The 17,140-nt window shown below is 38.2% G+C and overlaps 1 protein-coding gene across 1 annotated transcript; it reads left to right on the plus strand.

Moving 5' to 3' along the window:
* Positions 1 to 15,158, plus strand: chaf1a (chromatin assembly factor 1, subunit A (p150)). The gene is made up of 16 exons (XM_059341937.1): positions 1 to 259; positions 2,000 to 2,047; positions 2,584 to 3,233; positions 3,427 to 3,489; positions 3,572 to 3,816; positions 3,957 to 4,038; positions 4,153 to 4,221; positions 5,099 to 5,316; positions 5,875 to 6,043; positions 7,493 to 7,573; positions 8,134 to 8,232; positions 8,337 to 8,586; positions 10,014 to 10,173; positions 10,911 to 11,229; positions 12,226 to 12,310; positions 14,298 to 15,158. Exons 1-16 carry the CDS (start codon positions 190 to 192, stop codon positions 14,408 to 14,410), a joined length of 2,721 nt encoding a protein of 906 aa, XP_059197920.1. The 5' UTR covers positions 1 to 189; the 3' UTR covers positions 14,411 to 15,158.
* Positions 15,159 to 17,140: the final 1,982 nt, after the last annotated feature.

The raw sequence follows: 17,140 nt of genomic DNA on the forward strand, positions 1-17,140 counted from the left end.
TGAGGGAGCTGCAGAAATAGAAAGCGTTATTATGTGTTTTATGGGAAATAAAGTGGAAATACATGTCGTTTAAATAGGAGCAAACTCTCTGGTAAGTTGCTGGGGGCATTATCAGGTCTTTACGCAGCTTCTTTCATTGTTTTATCGGAGAATATCGCACACGAGAGGAGCCCCGGCTTAGTAGTTGGGATGTTGGCGGCGGAAAACCCCCCGGTGGACGGACATCTGGCAGCATCCACTCCCCGCAGGAGAGGAAGAGGTAACGCCATTTCTAGTAAAAGGTTACAGTCGCTTCTATCAAGTTGCCACAGTGTCTTTTAATAATAATAATAATATAACAATATGGACGCAACATAGTTTCAACTGCATCTACAAAAGGACGACAAAGAGAACTATTTGCTGAACGTTCGGTAACCTTAGCAACCTAGTTTTCCAACCGACATATAAGTTATTCGTTGGCTGTTGTCATAGTTACGAGGACAACCGTTAACTGGTAAATTCGAACATGTGTTAACTTTCCAGAAGCTGAAGCCTTGTAAAGCTAACTGGCTAACGATAATGTTATCATATCGCTATTTCTGTGACTTCTGTGACTTTGACGTCACAGAAACGTCATCAAACTATAACCTGTAACTACAACTTACACGTCTAAAGACTTTGGCTTTGTTAAACCTAGTGACAAACTTTGCTACACAGCTTGGCTTGCTCTGTTCCAGTGGCTCTGCTAGAGGAGCCTGGCAGACGAGCTAGTCACGTTAGCATCGGTGAGATGGTTGACTTGGAAGCTGTTTGCATAGGTAAAACTCCTGAGCTTGTCCCGTGTCTCTACCACACATCCTAGGTTTTCGTGGCAGGATTAACTTGTATGCAAGCATTATCTCTAGTGCAAAGTTTTCAGTACTGTTGTTTGGCTTGTATCCTTTGCCTGACAGCCCCACATAAAGTGCCTGGCTGCTCTGTGGACTTAACTGGGCCTGCAGCAGACTAATAATAAACCGGTTGGCGGGAGAGCAAACCAAACACTACCATTACATTCATTGTCACTTTTTAACCCTATAAAGCCTGAACCATTAAATAATTGCCAGAAAATTCTTCTTTTTTTTTTTAAACTGGAGTGTTTATTGAACCTGCTGACAGATCATTTAAAAGAAATCCAAAAACAATAGGGATATATGATTCTAATTTGTATCATATTTGATACATCAGTTCTTTTTGTGCAATTTGTTGCTCACAGTTTGTTTTTCTTGAACTAACAAAAACATATAAAACCCAACATTTTTAACCTTTTAAGGCTTTACTTTCTTTTAACATATTCCTCAAACATGCAAAATATTTTTTTCCCATATAACACAACATCATACATCTGCTGATATGAAGTTTTCACGCAGCAATGACTGATCCACCAGTGGAACCTGCATATACATTTTGCTATATCTTGTATTTTTGTGCAATTTGTTGCTCAGTTTTTTTTTCTTCAACACATGTATACATCAGGTTTTTCAGGAAAAAATATCACACTGATGATATTTAGGTCTCAAAAACTTGTGTATCAAATATGATACACTTGGCTTTATAGGGTTAACGTCACTACACCGAGGCTGCAAACTAATGACATTAAATGCAATCCCCCTAAAAAATAATATTTTCCGGTAGTTTATGCTCTTCGGGGTGATTTGAAGACCCATAGTATATTGGGTGCACTGAAATGTGGTTATGACAGTAGTAAGCGGATTTGTAGTAGAAATGGTTGAGTGGTGTAATCGTTAAATGTGCAATCCGGACTAGGTTGTTGTTGTCATTTTAGGTCAGCATTGTGTTTTCATCCACTACAAAACAACTTTAGCTCTTCTTACTTCCATAGTTGTCAGAAATATTTTTTTAATGGATTTTATGTGACAAATGTAATGGCCACGTCATTATTTCCGAATTGAAGCTTTTGAAGTGACATTTTAACATTAAGTATGATTTTCTGATTTGTCAATGGTTTTGTTCTTTTCAGGTATGGATTGTAACTCAAGTAACAATGCCAACAAGAAACTTATTCAAGGTAAATGCAACTCAATTTTTTACACTAATTAAATATTTTGCACTGCGATAAGTCAGTGTCATATATCATTGATGATAATCTAGCATGGAGGGTTGATACTATCATACTACATTGCCTATTAATGATTGCTGCACCTTCTATGCATTATAGTTTTTCTAGATTACTACTACTATTAAATATTTTTGACTCAATTCCTTTTGGTTCATTTAAGTAAGTAGAATATGTTGAAATTATGGAACTATTATCCATAATAATACACATAAGACCATCTCAAGATCAAATTATGAAAAGTATGGTTGTAGTTGCCCTCTAAAGCAAAGATATTTACATTTGTTAAACCCCTTAAATATATGTTTTAGTTTATCATCAGTCAATTAACACATTCACAAACTTATACAAATATTAATTCAACTTATTTTTGTTGCTCTTAGACAGACTAGTTTGATAAACAACTTTGCACTAGACATCTTTTATACGATGTGTGGACAGATGCAACACAACATGATTATAGTGACACATTTTTTTTCTGTCCACAGCTCGTCTCCCATTCAAGCGCCTGAACCCTGAACCTAAAGAAAACCAGCCGCCCAAACGCCCCTGTGCGCATGCCTGCCCCAAACCAGGAGTCTCAGACAGGGAGAATGAGACTGAGAATGAGTCCTCTCCACTCCCTGTACACAGTGGACCACCCTTGGTTAATGGTCGCGGGCCCCTTGATGGCTTCTTGAGCCGTAGGCGCCCTGCAACCTCAGATGAGAACATGGTTATAGATCTGACCGAGGAAAATACTTCGTCTCCCGCAAAGCGCCCTGTTTCATCTGCTTCCGCCTCTCCCTGCCTCCTAGCAAAAGGCAAGCATGAGGGCAAAAACAAAACTGCATCTTCTGAGATATCCAGCAGTGTTGATCACACTCCTGAAACGCACACTTTAGACTGTACAGAAGAAGAAGAAGAAGAAGACGACGAAGAACAGGTAGAGGAAGAAGATGATAATCAGACAGCATCTATTTCCCAGCTTGACACAACTCAGGATTCTGAAAGTGAGCCAGAGGAGCTGAATGAGTCAGGGAATGTTTCCAGTTTAGGAAACAAGTCCATGCAGTCAGCTTCATCAGTCAGCTCCGCATCTGATAGCTCACCAGAAAAGTCCAAGACTGATGACTCCACACCCACGAGAAAATCTACAGTATGTACATCTCCCATTGCTTGCTTTTTATTAAAAACTGATATGATATCAAACGATATACATTTATCACTACTTAAGAATTTGTTTGATTAGGTTTAACTTCTTTCAGCTATGTTGTAGCTGAATTTGTCACAAATTAAGCATTTGACGATGATTTCAGCTTTCTATTTTTAATGTTTTCCTGTTCTCATAGGAGCCAAAGACCACCCCCAAGATATCATCAGAGCAGAAAAAGGTTAAAAGGCGCTCATTGAAGGTGGGAGTTTGATGTATATGCATCATTTATTTAAACATATTTAAGTAGAAGAGAAAAACTGACTGAACTTTTGCAATTGTAGAGTTTAAAAGAACAAGAAGAGAGACTTCGGCTGCGACAAGAGAAGGAACGCCAGAAGGAAGAAGCCAAAGCTGCGAAAGAGAAAAAGAAAGAAGAGGCTCGAAAACTAAAGGATGAACGAGAAAGGGAAAAACGGGAGAAAAAAGAGAAAGATGAGCGCGAGAAGCGAGAGAAAAAGGAGAAAGAAGAGAAGGAAAAAGCTGACAGGTTAAAAGCAAAAGAGGAGCTTCGGAAATCAAAACTAGAGTGAGTAATGCATGGTCTCGCTACTCTTATGTCAAGATTTATTCATTCGGCAGGTTTTTTGTTCCAGAAGCCAGTGTTGGGTAAATATGCAATAAAACTCAGTGCTTTTTACTAAATGTTTTGACTTGAACTTGCTTCAGGGCAAAGCTTGAAGAAAAACGGAAAAAGGAAGAGGAGAAGCAAATGAAGGAAGAAGAGAAACGGATGAAAGAAGAGAAGGATGTAAGTCTATGTAAAAAATATTGGCCCAAGCTTGATGGAAGCTACAACATTTCATGTTCCAGATTTTAACCAACCATTTTACTGAATGTCCTCTGTCTGTGTTTCCATTTACAGCGCCTCAAAGCTGAGAAAGCAGAAATTACACGTTTCCTGCAGAAACCCAAGATCCAGCAGGCTCCAAAGGTCAGCAGATATCACACTTACAACCAAAAAAATGTTACTCAAGTCTTTAGAAAATCTAGGAGTTTTACTGTAGTCACTGCAAGTCTCAGTGACGTAACACAATCACCAACCAACCAATAGATGAGCGGGGGAAAGGTCCCCGGTTCCAGACCGGCCAGTAAAACCACTAACACAGGAAAAAGGAAGATCATAATAATGCTAGTAAGCTCAGTCATAAATAAAAATATAGTGATGTCATATATTTACAGCCACAAGCAGGAGACCCAGTTAAAATGTATACATAAATAAGTAATAAATAATCGATGATAAATGTATGATTAACTAAATGAAAGTTGATAGAGCTGATAAATATAAATTATTCAATTAAACACATTATAATAAAATAGGACATAAATGTATATCATGAATTCATTTCTAAATTTTACTTTCCTTTATTCTTCTTTATATCTATTTTTACTGTAAAATAGTCAACTTTTAATGTCAGAAAAACAGAAACCCTTTCAGCTTTGTGAGGGGCATTTTGTGGCGTCTTCTCTTCTTTTTGTTGTTTTTTTTTCAACACAAACCACTTAACACACAGCTTAGTTTCTACTAAGAGCATGATGGGGAAAAATTGTATGGTGGGAAAAAACTGCGAAAAGAATCTACCGGTAGTTGTAGTCTTGTAAATAGTTTCCTTGCTAGATTGACAGTCTGTCTAAAATCTCAGTGTGAGACTAAAAACTCTAAACACTTGTCTTTAGATGTTAGCTGATAGTTTTCCGGGAGCTTTTACCAAATCTTTTCAAAGTCTTCTGATGTATAGGAAGCATAACAAAGATAGTCAACTTAATAAACAAATACAAATAATAATATAACTGCAACTTTCCTGTTTCAGACACTCGCAGCTGCTTGTGGGAAGTTTGCTCCTTTCGAGATAAAAGAACACATGGCTCTGGCACCACTGTGCCGCGTTCAATGTGAGGACTCTGTTCTGGAGGAGCTGGACCGGTGTTTGGAAAGCCCGGCTAAAAACCTGAATGGACTGAAAGACTGGATCGGGCGAGCACCGCGCCAGTCAGGACCGACCAAACCCAGACAGACAGACCAGCTCATGTAAGGCTGGCAAGAGTGGATACACTGTTTTCCCAATGGTTTCCAATGTCAACTAGAGCTGCTCCAAAGTGTTAAAAATCAAACGTCACTCTTCTTTTTCTCAGCTTTTCTCTTTTGTCAAGGTTTGGTAGTGCTTTAATAAAATGTATTTTGTCCAAGCAGGACTTGATATGGAAAAGCTCAACAACTGTTCTTTCCAAACTAATGATGAATTTTCAGTGTTTCTATTTTTTTTTTTACCTACATATGTCTTACAAAACAAACTTTTCCATGTTATATTTTACAGTACAATTTATAAAAAACAAACACGGCTATTGGATTCCCTCTGTTACATTCACTTTTGTGCCTCATCGTTCCCACATTATCTTAACAATCTAAACCAGAACAACCAATGCTATCTTTGTAATTTAGTAATTTCATTTTTTGTGGAACTTCGGATACTTTGTGCAGTACCTCATATGTGCCTACATATAGTTTTCTAAAAATGTTTACAATTAAATACGTTTTTCTGAAGCTTTTAGCTAAAACATCTTTCTCTCCATGTTTACTGTTTCTCAGAGAGTGTATAGCAGTAGAAGGGCCTAAACCTGATGGTGTGCCGGATCGTAAACGTTATGGACCCATGAAGCTGCTGCAGTTCCGTGAAAACCACCGTCCAGCCTACTGGGGCACCTGGAGCAAGAAGAGTTCACACATCTCCCCTCGCTGCCCCCTAAAACAAGACAAGGTAACCTATTCATCTATCTCTTCTGTTTACTCGACACCCCACAAGTCAGAGATTCCAACTCAAGTAGACATCACTTTGTTTTAATGCTGGCATGTATTTAAAGTCTCTATAAACTGATCAACCAGATAACAGAGCTATGCTTTTTGATCACTTATAGTTTTATATTTCATTAAATATTTTGACTTCATGCAATATTGGATTTGCATAGCTATGACTCGGGGCGTGCCATATCGTATCGTTATACGTTATCGATACGATTATACCAGTATATTTTTTTTATGAGTAAAAAAAATGCATATCATGATATTGGCAACATTCCTACTTCTTGACGTAGTGGTGTAAGGGTTTCCCATTAATCACCTGGACTGTGGCGGTCCGCTATAGTCTCATGTGCTGCGCTAACGTCACATTTCAAGCTACTGAAAGTATATCTACACTATTCATAATATAAAGTTATTTTGCGTTGTGTCTCTGCTTAGCAGAGTGTCTGTCACCCTTCAGTCAGTCAAAACCCCGACCCACCTCTCCGTCCTCCTCCGAGACATGCGCGCTCATTCACACGCTTCACACATGCGCACTGAATAAACAGAGCTGCCTGTGCCTACCTGTCTCTATCAGTCCCGTCCCCACATCATCTCTACATGTACGTGAGCCGAACTAAATCCTGCCTACCTGTCCGGGCTGTGAGAGTCCAAACGGTCTGAACACACTGCTGCATTATGATGTTCGTTAGCCGCAAGCTAACATTAGCTAACAGTTAAAGTTGTTTTAATCACAAAAAGCTACTATTACTTGCTCTCGCTAAACAAATGCAGCTTTCAAAATAGGAGCACAGAATCCACCACAGTATTTACAAGAAGAATAAGATTCCTTAAATAAAACATACAAGAACCCTTATTCTTCTTTACAATAATTAATTAAAATATGCAATGATAAGATCAGTGTATATGATGGAATAGTGGCATTAGAATGTGTGAGAGGCACCAAATTTGGGCTCTTATGAAAAAAATTCTCCAGTGGGAAATGCCCCCGGACCCCCCGAGCTAGCTATTTTTCACCACTTTCTGGCTGCTCCATGTCCTAGTGGAAAGCCCTGCTGGCTGTGAAAAATGTTATGTGAGGTGTTTGCTTACATTTAGCTCTCAAAGTGGACGAGATTGATCACATTGCACTATAAAATGTACAAAATTGTCTACTGGGTCGGCCGCCGGACCCCTATATGGTTATTTTTATTATATGCTAATACTCAATAGTAATTTTTTTTGTATTTGGCAACTGTTGATATTTGCAATTTACACTACATTTAGATTTGATTGATTTTTATTTTGTTGTACCATTTTTATTGACTTATACAGACTAAAAAATAATTTTCTATTTATATTTTTCAGTATTTTTTAATATCGTCAAGAATATCGTTATCGCTACTAATCAACTGTTTTGTCCCCACAGGATTTGCTTGACTATGAGGTGGACAGTGATGATGAATGGGAAGAAGAGGAACCAGGAGAATCCCTGTCACATAGTGAAGGGGTCAGTTTTAGTGGTTTGATTTCACTTGTTTCAGTTCCTCTAAATCCACCACAAAAATCCATTTATAGGGCCTGAGCAGTTGTGTTCAGTGACCATTTCATAGAATAAGCAATAGACAAACATGGATATTTTTAAACAGACAGCAAGACTTTGGTTGGTCTATTGAAAAGTTTGCCTTTATGTTGCTTTGTTGTCCATGTTTCATTCATTCTTCAACATTTATATTCAGCAGCCAAAAAAGAATTACATTTTCACTGATGGGCTATTATGTTTAGCATTTGTCTCTTGTCATTTTAAAGCATTATTTAAATGATACAAAAACACTGGTGTCCTTTTTAAAGGTTTTGTATAAATGTGTAGGTTTTGAGATTTAAATTGTACCTTAAAGTACATTTTCTGTTAAGAACAGCTTCCTTTCTTAGTAAATTTGTATCACAAAAGTAATTAAATTAAATTATCTGAATAACTAACACTTTTTATTATATATTTTTGTATCTTTTCTGAATGCATTGGGAGGAAATAGGCTTTTTTAAAGACTTTGATTTATTAATCATTTTCAGGAAGATGAGGATGAACCAGGTGAAGATGATGATGAAGATGACGGCTTCTTTGTTCCTCATGGCTACCTTTCAGATGATGAGGGGGCTCTAGAAGAAGAGGTATGAAGGGAGCACCTAATTTATCTCTATTTAATGTGTTAGACTGGTGTTTGGAGTAGTCCTGCTTGTTTGCCACCACTATTAACACACATGCAACCTTCCAGGAGGGCGGTGACCCGGAGAAGCAGAAACTACGGCAGAAACTGAAAGCGAGGGAGTGGGATGAGCTGATGTCCAACAAGAAGAAGATGAAGGTGCTGGATCCAGTGGTGAAGGGCTGCGTCTGGGAGGGAGAAACACCTGGTTCACAGGTCCTTCAGCCTTATGCTGTCTGTCTGATCGAGCCTTTACCTAAGGCTGACAACTCCCCCAGCCCAGAGGAGCTTTCAGAGAAGAAGCAGAGAGAAGCACAGTGTAAGTGTTAATGACATGAGTTATGCTACCTATACATCAGAAGACTTTGAAAAGTCTTGCAGGGAAACTATTTACAAGACTACAACTAGATTACTTTAGTAGTTTTTTCCAACCATGCAATTTTTCCCATCATGCTCTTAGTAAAAAGTTACAAAATGGAGGAGAAGCAGCTTTTGGCTCTAGCTGCTCTAGTGTGTTCAGTGGTTTGTGTTGGAAAAAAACACAACAAAAAGAAGAGAAGAAGACACCACAAAATGCCCCTCACAAAGCTGAAAAGGGGTTTCTGTTTTTCTGACATGAAAAGTTGACTATTTTACAGTAAAAATAGATATAAGGAAGAATAAAGGAAAGGAACATTCAGAAATGAATTCATGATATACATTATGTCCTATTTAATTATAATTTGTTTAATTTAATAATTATATGTATCGGCTCTATCAACGTTCATTTAGTTAATCATACATTAATCATCAATTATTTATTACTTATTTATGTATACATTTATTGATACATTTTAACTGGGTCTCCTTACTGTTCTCTTTACTAAGAAACATCTAAATATATGACATTACTATATTTTTATTGAGGCATTGTTGTGATGTTCCTTTTTCCTGTGGAAGTGGTTTTATTGGTTTTACTGGCCGGTCTGAACCGGGGACCTTTCCCCCGCTCATCTATTGTTTGGTGATTGTGTTACGTCACTGAGACTTGAGATAATATCAAACACGTTTGATATGATCCAAACCCAAGACTAGGAAAAGACTGATATGAAACAGAGCAGATTACTACCTTAAACTGAACCATGGAGATGACGGAGCGCTGTGACTCCAGTAAAACTCCTAGTTTTACCAAAGACTTTCAGTTTTTACTCTGGGACTGGGGACATCTTTTAGTGTAAGCCCAGCATTACTTTGATTAGTGTTGGATAACTGCCTTTCTTAAGATGATGCCAGTTAACAGTTGTCTTTGAGGTGCTATAGTGCTGTGAGTAGCAGACAGTACTTTTAGTTTTTGTGGGTTGTCTTGCTGTAGTTGCCCTTAAAGCAGGTAGAAAAAGCACCGTGCCAGTTGCTCACTTCTGCTGCAGCAGGAAGGAAGACACAGTGCCCGTCTCTGCTGACATGTTTTTATTGTTATTTGTATGAGATGGCTTACTCGTTGCTAATTCTATAATCATCTCTCTGTGGGAAAAGCAACTGTTTTTTTTTTTTTTGCTGTTGTGACTAGCTACATTTATTTACCTGGCGGGATCCTTATTGTTTAACCTTGACTGTATAAAGAGTAAACCTTTCTGTAGGGAGATTAAAATGTACTTCTGTGGAAGTAGGAATATTTGGACATTTTATAACAAAATTGCTTAACATTTTTTTGTATTTATGAGGGAACTATCTCTTCTAACAGATCTGTGATGTCTTTTTCTCCCACAGTACTTGGTCAGCTTCTGCCTCTGCTGCACGGAAACCTCAACAGTAGTAAAGTGATCATCTCCGAGTTTCAGGAGTTTTGTCGTCAGCAGACCTCCTCCTCCCCTTCATCCCCTCCTGAACAGTCCAGTCCTCAGAGCCCAGCAGAAAACATTCCCACCAGGTAAAACTACAGTATTTGGTGATGTTGAAGTGTCTACACTGTAAAATCTATTGCCATTCTCTCTATATAATAGTCTTTCTCAGTGCTACAGAGACACAATAAGACAATTACAATAAAAGATGTAAAGCAAGTACAACAGCAGTAAAGTGCTGTAGTATTTTCTACATGTTTGCCCATTCAAATGATTAGCTTCACCAAGCCTCTGCACATCATTTAGAAAATGTTTCTTTCGATTAACAAGTGCAGTGACTTTAGGAAATATCTCTCCGTCCGTATTAGGCTTAGCTGTCAGTTAATAAAGTTTTGTTTTTACTGTTTTCAATGGATCAAACTGATGGGGAAGAAAGGGTTTAAATCTCCGCTTAGCATGCTAACCTTGAGATAGCACATTACGCAGTATGCTGCAGTAAAAGTACATAAACATGAACCCAATTAGCTGATAAACATACTATATTGCATGCAAGTATCTCATATCAAATTATTATGGGCATTACGCTAAGCAACATGAATGTCATCCCTGAATTACATAGTAAAGAAACATAAGAAGTGAATAAAGCTAAATCTCCGCTTAGCATGCTAATCACACTACAACAATGTCTGCAATTCCAAGACACATACGAAATCTGAGGTCAGTCTGACTAACGGTCAGAGAGATATGCCCAAGACACACACACACAGACGCTTCTTGCTTTTATAGATAGAAGATTTTAATGACTTTCCCCTCCCTCTTTCATCAGAATACAGGTGAAGCGCCTCATCAAGAACAATGCTGTTTATGAGAAGCGCTCCACCTACAGACTCCGCTGCTGGTACGTGCACACGGAGGTCCTGTCCCGTGTTGGGCAGGAGGCTCTTCCCGTGCCGTGCCAGTGGACCTACCTCACCACGGGAGCTCGAGAAGAGTCCCGTGAAGAAACCCAGGCAGCCACAGGCTCTCAGGGAAACTCTCCCACTACACCACAGACCTCCTCCACCGCGTCCTCGTCCTCCAAGCGGAAGAGCACAGGCAGCATGTCAATCACCAAGTTCATGAAGAGATGTACCGACCCTGAGCAGGTAGACAAATGCACTAAAGCAGATTTTTTAATCACCATGCAGATTTAACTGCAACATTTTAGTTATTTGTGATCATAAAGGTACATCTAAAAAGTTAGAATATTGTGAAAAAGTTCAATATTTTTTGTCAATTATTTCAAAAAGTGAAACTCATAAATTCTATAGATTCATTACACTTTGAGTGAAATATTTCTTGTAATTTTGATGATTCTGGCTTACAGATAATGAAAACTCAAAACTCAGGGTCTCAGAAAATTACATAAGATCAATATAAATAAGGATATTTTAAACACAAATGTCAGGCTTCTGTAAAGTCTGTTCATTTCTATCCATCAATACTTGGTTGGGCTCCTTTTGAATCATGAATTAGTGCATTAATACTTGGTGGCATGGAGATCAGCCTATGGGGACTCCTATGGGGTTGAGGTCAGCCCAGTTTGCTGGCCAGTCCAGCCCAGTAACACCATGGTCATTGAAGCAGCTTTTGGTACCTTTGCCAGTGTGGGCAAGTGCCAAGTCCTGCTGGAAAATGAAAGCAGCATCTCCAAAGAGCTTGTGGAAGCATGAAGACTCTAAAATGTCCTGCTAGATGGCTGCTATGTTGACTGTGGACTTCAGAGAACACAGTGGACCAACAGCAGCAGAGGACATGGCCCCAAACCACCACTGACCCAGGACCAGCAGATTATACTGACCAGCAATATTCTAGTTTTATTATCTCTAAGCCAGAATCATCAAAATGACGAAAAACAGGCTTGAAATATTTCACTCTGTGTAATGAATCTATATAATGTATGAGTTTCACTTTCTGAAATGATTGACAAAAAATATTGAACCTCTTCATGATATTCTATTTTTTTTAGATGTACCTGTAGTTTAGCCAGACTATTCATCTTTTTTTTTTTTTTTAAAGATTAACTCATATACATATGGTTTTCATATGCTGATTGTTGCCTATTAGTGTTTTAAATGGTCTTGAATCTGTGTATTTGCCAGACGGAAGCCACAGAGGCTGACGGTTTTCAAGCTGACACTGAGGAAGACGAGGAGGACGACTGTGTTATCATCTCCACGCAGAGTGGTGAGTTACAAAGGAGGAACAAATAGCTGTCAACTTTTAATGTTTGCTGCCAAGATCCAGAACATTTAAACTTGCATCATCATGATTTTTTAGACATATATTACTTGGTCCAGTTGTATTATGTTAAGACATATTTTCTTATTGCATATTATATATTGTTGTGGAAAATCTTAACAGAAAAGAGTTTCTTAGAAAGACAGCCCTGTGTGGGATTTAATGAAAGTATTAAACAGATACAATAGGCAAGATACACAAACTGGTCCTTAGTCTGAGCAGCAACTGCGCAGTTTTTCTATTCCTGTTGCCATTATACCTAATGTATGTGCGTAAAGTCAGATTTCCTGTTTTCTTCCATCTGGTGCATTGGGATTTCCTAAATCAGAGCTGCTCACGTCTTTAATCAAGCAGCTTTTCCTGTACAGAGAGACTGTGACTGTTGGCCAAATTCTGTGTGTTTGTCATAACACAACATAATGCTCTCTCCATGTGTAAAATACATGTGATAAATCCTATCAACCTGTCCGGGCCGTCAGAGGTCCAAACGGTCCAAACTCACTGCTGCATTATGCCGTTAGTTAGCCGTGAGCTAACATTACCTAACAATTAAGGTTGTGTTAATCACAAAAAGCTACTTCCTGTCGCTAAACAAATGCAGCTTTGAAAATAAGAGCACAGAATCCACCACAGAATTTACGATAAGACATTCAAAATGAGATGCCTTACATAACACATACGCATTAGAATGTGTGAGAGGCACCAAATTTGGGCTCTTATGGAAAAAAATGTGAGATTATGTGAGGTTTTTGCTCACATTTAGCTCTCAAAGTGGACGACATTGATCAAATTCTACTATAAAATGTACAATATTTACTCCCCACAGACCCCCTAGATGGTTATTTTTATTATATGCTAATACTCAAGAGTCAAGCATAATTTTTTTGTATTTGGCAACTGTTGAGATTTGCAATTTACACTACATTTAGATTTATGATTGATTTTTTTAAATATTTGATATTTTTCAGTATTTGTTAATATTGTCAAGAATATCGTTATCGCAAAAATACCCTGAAATATCGTGATAATCTCTTAGGGCCACCCATAGGCTTGGGGCAGCATTAGGCTATACCACGGCAACTAGAAATCCTGATTGTATGATTGAAAATCCCTTAAAAAATGCAGATGATGTTCTTTGAAACTGAGATTGTGATGTGTTGTGCAGCTCTTGCCACAAGAGGTCAGTCTTTACTGGTTTAAAAAAAAAAAAGGCTATTGAGCTCAGAAAGATGGCGGCTCATTACATTAAGTTGTACTTACTACGGTCTGCATTGACTGTGAGGACAGAAATTATAAATTATTTGAAAGGGAAATTATTATTTAGATAGTGATTAAGCAACAAAGTGAGATAAAATTATATTAAGACTAAAACATAACATTACTTTATAGTAAGTACTAAAATACACAAATCTTTGAGTAGAGTTGTTAAACACTTTGAAATACACCCATAACAAAATCAATTTGAAAATATTTATTCCCTGACAACAAAATATAAAAGCTGAAAGCAGCATTTACAATCTGTGGTAACCCTTTATAATAAGGTCCTTAATAACCATTAATTAACATGTAATAAGGCATTGTTCTCGCTTTAGATCCAGTAGTTGCAAAAAGCATAGTTAACTTATAGTTAACTTATAATAGGTGAGCAATAAAGTATATTTTAATATCAATAAGCAAACAAAATAAGATTAATAAAGGCATGGCAAAGACATAATGGGTGGGTCATGGGTGTTTGTAATGCCATTATTAACACTTATATAAGCTTATAAACACATAATGTTAATAAGCATCTTGTAAGGACTTACAAAGGCCTTATTACTTGTTAATTAATGGTTATTACAAGGACCTTAATATAAAGTGTTACCCAATCTGTTTTTGTTTGTAATTGGTTTAATGGAAGACAATTTAAACTTGATTAAATATTATTTTCTAGCCTCAACCGGAAAGACGTCCTCCAGCGAGGGGGACAACCTGATGGAGGTGACCCCGTCTGACACAGCTGCTCTCCCCGTGTCCAGCGCTGCTCCCACACTCTCCACTGCCTGAGGACAGGACGGCTCGTGTCTTCAAACCAAGCTCCCCCTGGTTCCCCTCGTGAATTCCTCCTTCCTGGTTCTGAACTCTGCTGTGTCCAGGACAGAGTCAGGTCTCCAAGCAAGGTGAAGCAGCACACTCTGGTTCCCTCTCACCTTTTTTTTATTTTTAAAGGAGTCAGGAGTCATCTTGCCCGTAAAATGTATAAAATCAGGAGTGTCTGACATGATTATTGAGGGCATTTTGTCCAATATTCATTTACTGTTTGTCTGGTTGATTTTTGCCTTAAAGTTTGAATCAGGCATATTTGACACGGGCCTCTTGTGAGTCTCTCTGGCGCTGCTTTAGCTTCAGCAGATCGGGTTAGACAGAGGGAGAAAGAGCAGAACAGAAACAGTCATGAGAAAAAGCATCCACAACATCAAAATCAGCATTACGTACGGTTCTCAAAATGTTGGATCCATGATGTGATTGGATATTTTCTAGTTTAAATATGTATATATATAGTTTACCAGAAATAAGAGTGTGGAAATGAGAGGCTAAAAAGTCCATCTGTACATTTCCCTTTGATTTCAATGGGTGCATTTATTCTGCAATTTCTAACTCTGATAACTCACTGGAGTAGTTGCTAGATCTGTACTTGTACAGTTAGGTCCAGTGTCACATTGTTTTATAAATATATTGTCTGTATTTTTTCAAGAATACTTGAACCGCATTCATTAAACATGAATAAAAGTACTGCACTTTTATATTCCATTCATTCCTCGCCACTTTTTCTTGGTGCCTTAAGACCAAAATGCCAACATCGTCACCTTTCTGCCTGTTTCTAATATTTCTTATCAGGACCTGTCTTGGTTTGGTTGAGACTGTAAAAACCACAAAAAAAATGTTTATCATGCCATGTTGGCATTTTTTTCCCAGCACAACCTCACCTTTATGACCCATTTTCTTTTTTCACTTTGACTTACTGGATCAACATGTTGAAACTATAACCTAGTTTATTTTCAGGCCAGTAGAACATTATTTGGTTCACCAAATCCACCGCTGAGCTGTGGCTTACTAACCTATTTGCACATGTAGACTGCAAACTACTAAACGAAGCCAGTGTTTCCCATAGAATGTTTTCAGTGTTGCCAACTCCTCAGTAAGGAAAGTAGCTATTGGCTGTCCAAAAGTCGCTAGAAGTCGCTAAATGACGTCATTGACTATTTGCATAATTTACCATGTGCATGTACTTGTAATGGACGCTGTAGGAGAGAGGAATAATGTTGTGGGGAAGACAAAAAGTGAGTAAAAACACCCAAAATATGTTTAGAACTGATGTGCACTGTCTCCTGTCACAATTCCAACCCTGCTCCTTAATCCGGCCTCAGAACTGGCTAAAGTGACCTAAAAGAGACACTGACTGTAAACCAGCCAGCGGGGACTTGCAGACTGGACGCTAAGGGGTTAACATCCCCTCTGGCTCTGTGACTGCAGCTGGGAGAGACTGCTGCAGGAGGACTGGGCCGCCTCGACTCGTTCCTACGAGTCGCTAGATTTGTCGCTAGTCGCTTTTTCTAAAAATAGTCACTCGGGGGTCTGAAAAGTCGCTAAATCTAGTGACAAAGTCACTTAGTTGGCAACACTGCCGCTCACTGCCCTCAGGAGCTACGATGTTACGTTGACGTTACCTGCGCTACTCGTTATATAAACCGTGTATCAGCTTGAACGTTACCTTTTACGTTGATGTCCTAAGAGGGTCGGACAGGATTTGATGCACTCGTTGATGACTCAAAACAAGTCGATAATAACGTTGTGTGTTGTGCTCACACAGTGCGAGTAGAAATCATTAGTGGTGCATTGATATTAATGATCATGTGACATTTCAGCAGCGGCACACACAGACTGTAGGGGAAACACTGGAAGCTATAGCTTCATAATATTTTAAACTACATGAAGTAGTAACAGTAAGGCCTACTGTATTGTATGATTGTAATGTATATTTTAATTCTACACAGTGCAATTATTTAAATCAAAATGATTTGAAAAAGTAAAATTTAGCAAATATAGAAATTATGTAATCTGCATGAAAAAAACTAAAGGTGGAAATGAATCAGTAATAATCATTTAATCACAGTGATCAATTTGAGCCAGACAGAAGTGATCACTAGAAGGTTTCCACTGTACTGCATAAAACAAAACAAACAAAACTAAATGACTTCTATGCTCTATTTGCTTTTATCATGTTTGTGTAGGGGGATGTATTAGATGAAGCATGAGAGGTAGGTCGTTGTCATTTTAACCAACCACAAGCAACTAGAATAAGCTTTTACAGAATTACCTGGTACAGAATATTGTACAGCAAAAAACAAAGTTATGCATTGACCTTCAGTACATGTTTCAGGGGGAAGGGTGGATGCAAAACATTTAACACAATTCTGAAAAGACACCTTCGATTTCAATGCAGACAGTTATTTTAGTTGCATTTTCATGTGCTCCCACTGTGTTTGAAATATCAACCCTTTTTGTCTGAAGGAAATGTGTTTGATACAAACAAATACAAGATTAATTAAAACCACCATTATCAAGACCACACCAGTCCATGCTGCCAGTTTTAACAACAGAAATATAAATCAAGCCTGTCTGCATGCCAGAGCCAGTTGTTTACATGAAGCTTCTGCAGTGAGCCGCTGCAGCTGGTAGTAGTGTGGATAACGGAATATGTTTGTACATTTAGGGCACTCTAGTGTTTTAGAAAGT

This window comes from Centropristis striata, chromosome 9 (genome assembly GCF_030273125.1).
Source record: "Centropristis striata isolate RG_2023a ecotype Rhode Island chromosome 9, C.striata_1.0, whole genome shotgun sequence".
NCBI classification, from domain to species: Eukaryota; Metazoa; Chordata; class Actinopteri; order Perciformes; family Serranidae; genus Centropristis; species Centropristis striata.

Bases quoted from the DNA above. Each gene is read 5' to 3' on its own strand.
- chaf1a (XM_059341937.1), top strand. From the start codon at position 190: ATGTTGGCGGCGGAAAACCCCCCGGTGGACGGACATCTGGCAGCATCC. The intron at 4,039-4,152 runs GTAAGTCTATGT...TTCCATTTACAG, and splicing joins GGATGAAAGAAGAGAAGGAT to CGCCTCAAAGCTGAGAAAGC. The intron at 8,233-8,336 runs GTATGAAGGGAG...GCAACCTTCCAG, and splicing joins AGGGGGCTCTAGAAGAAGAG to GAGGGCGGTGACCCGGAGAA.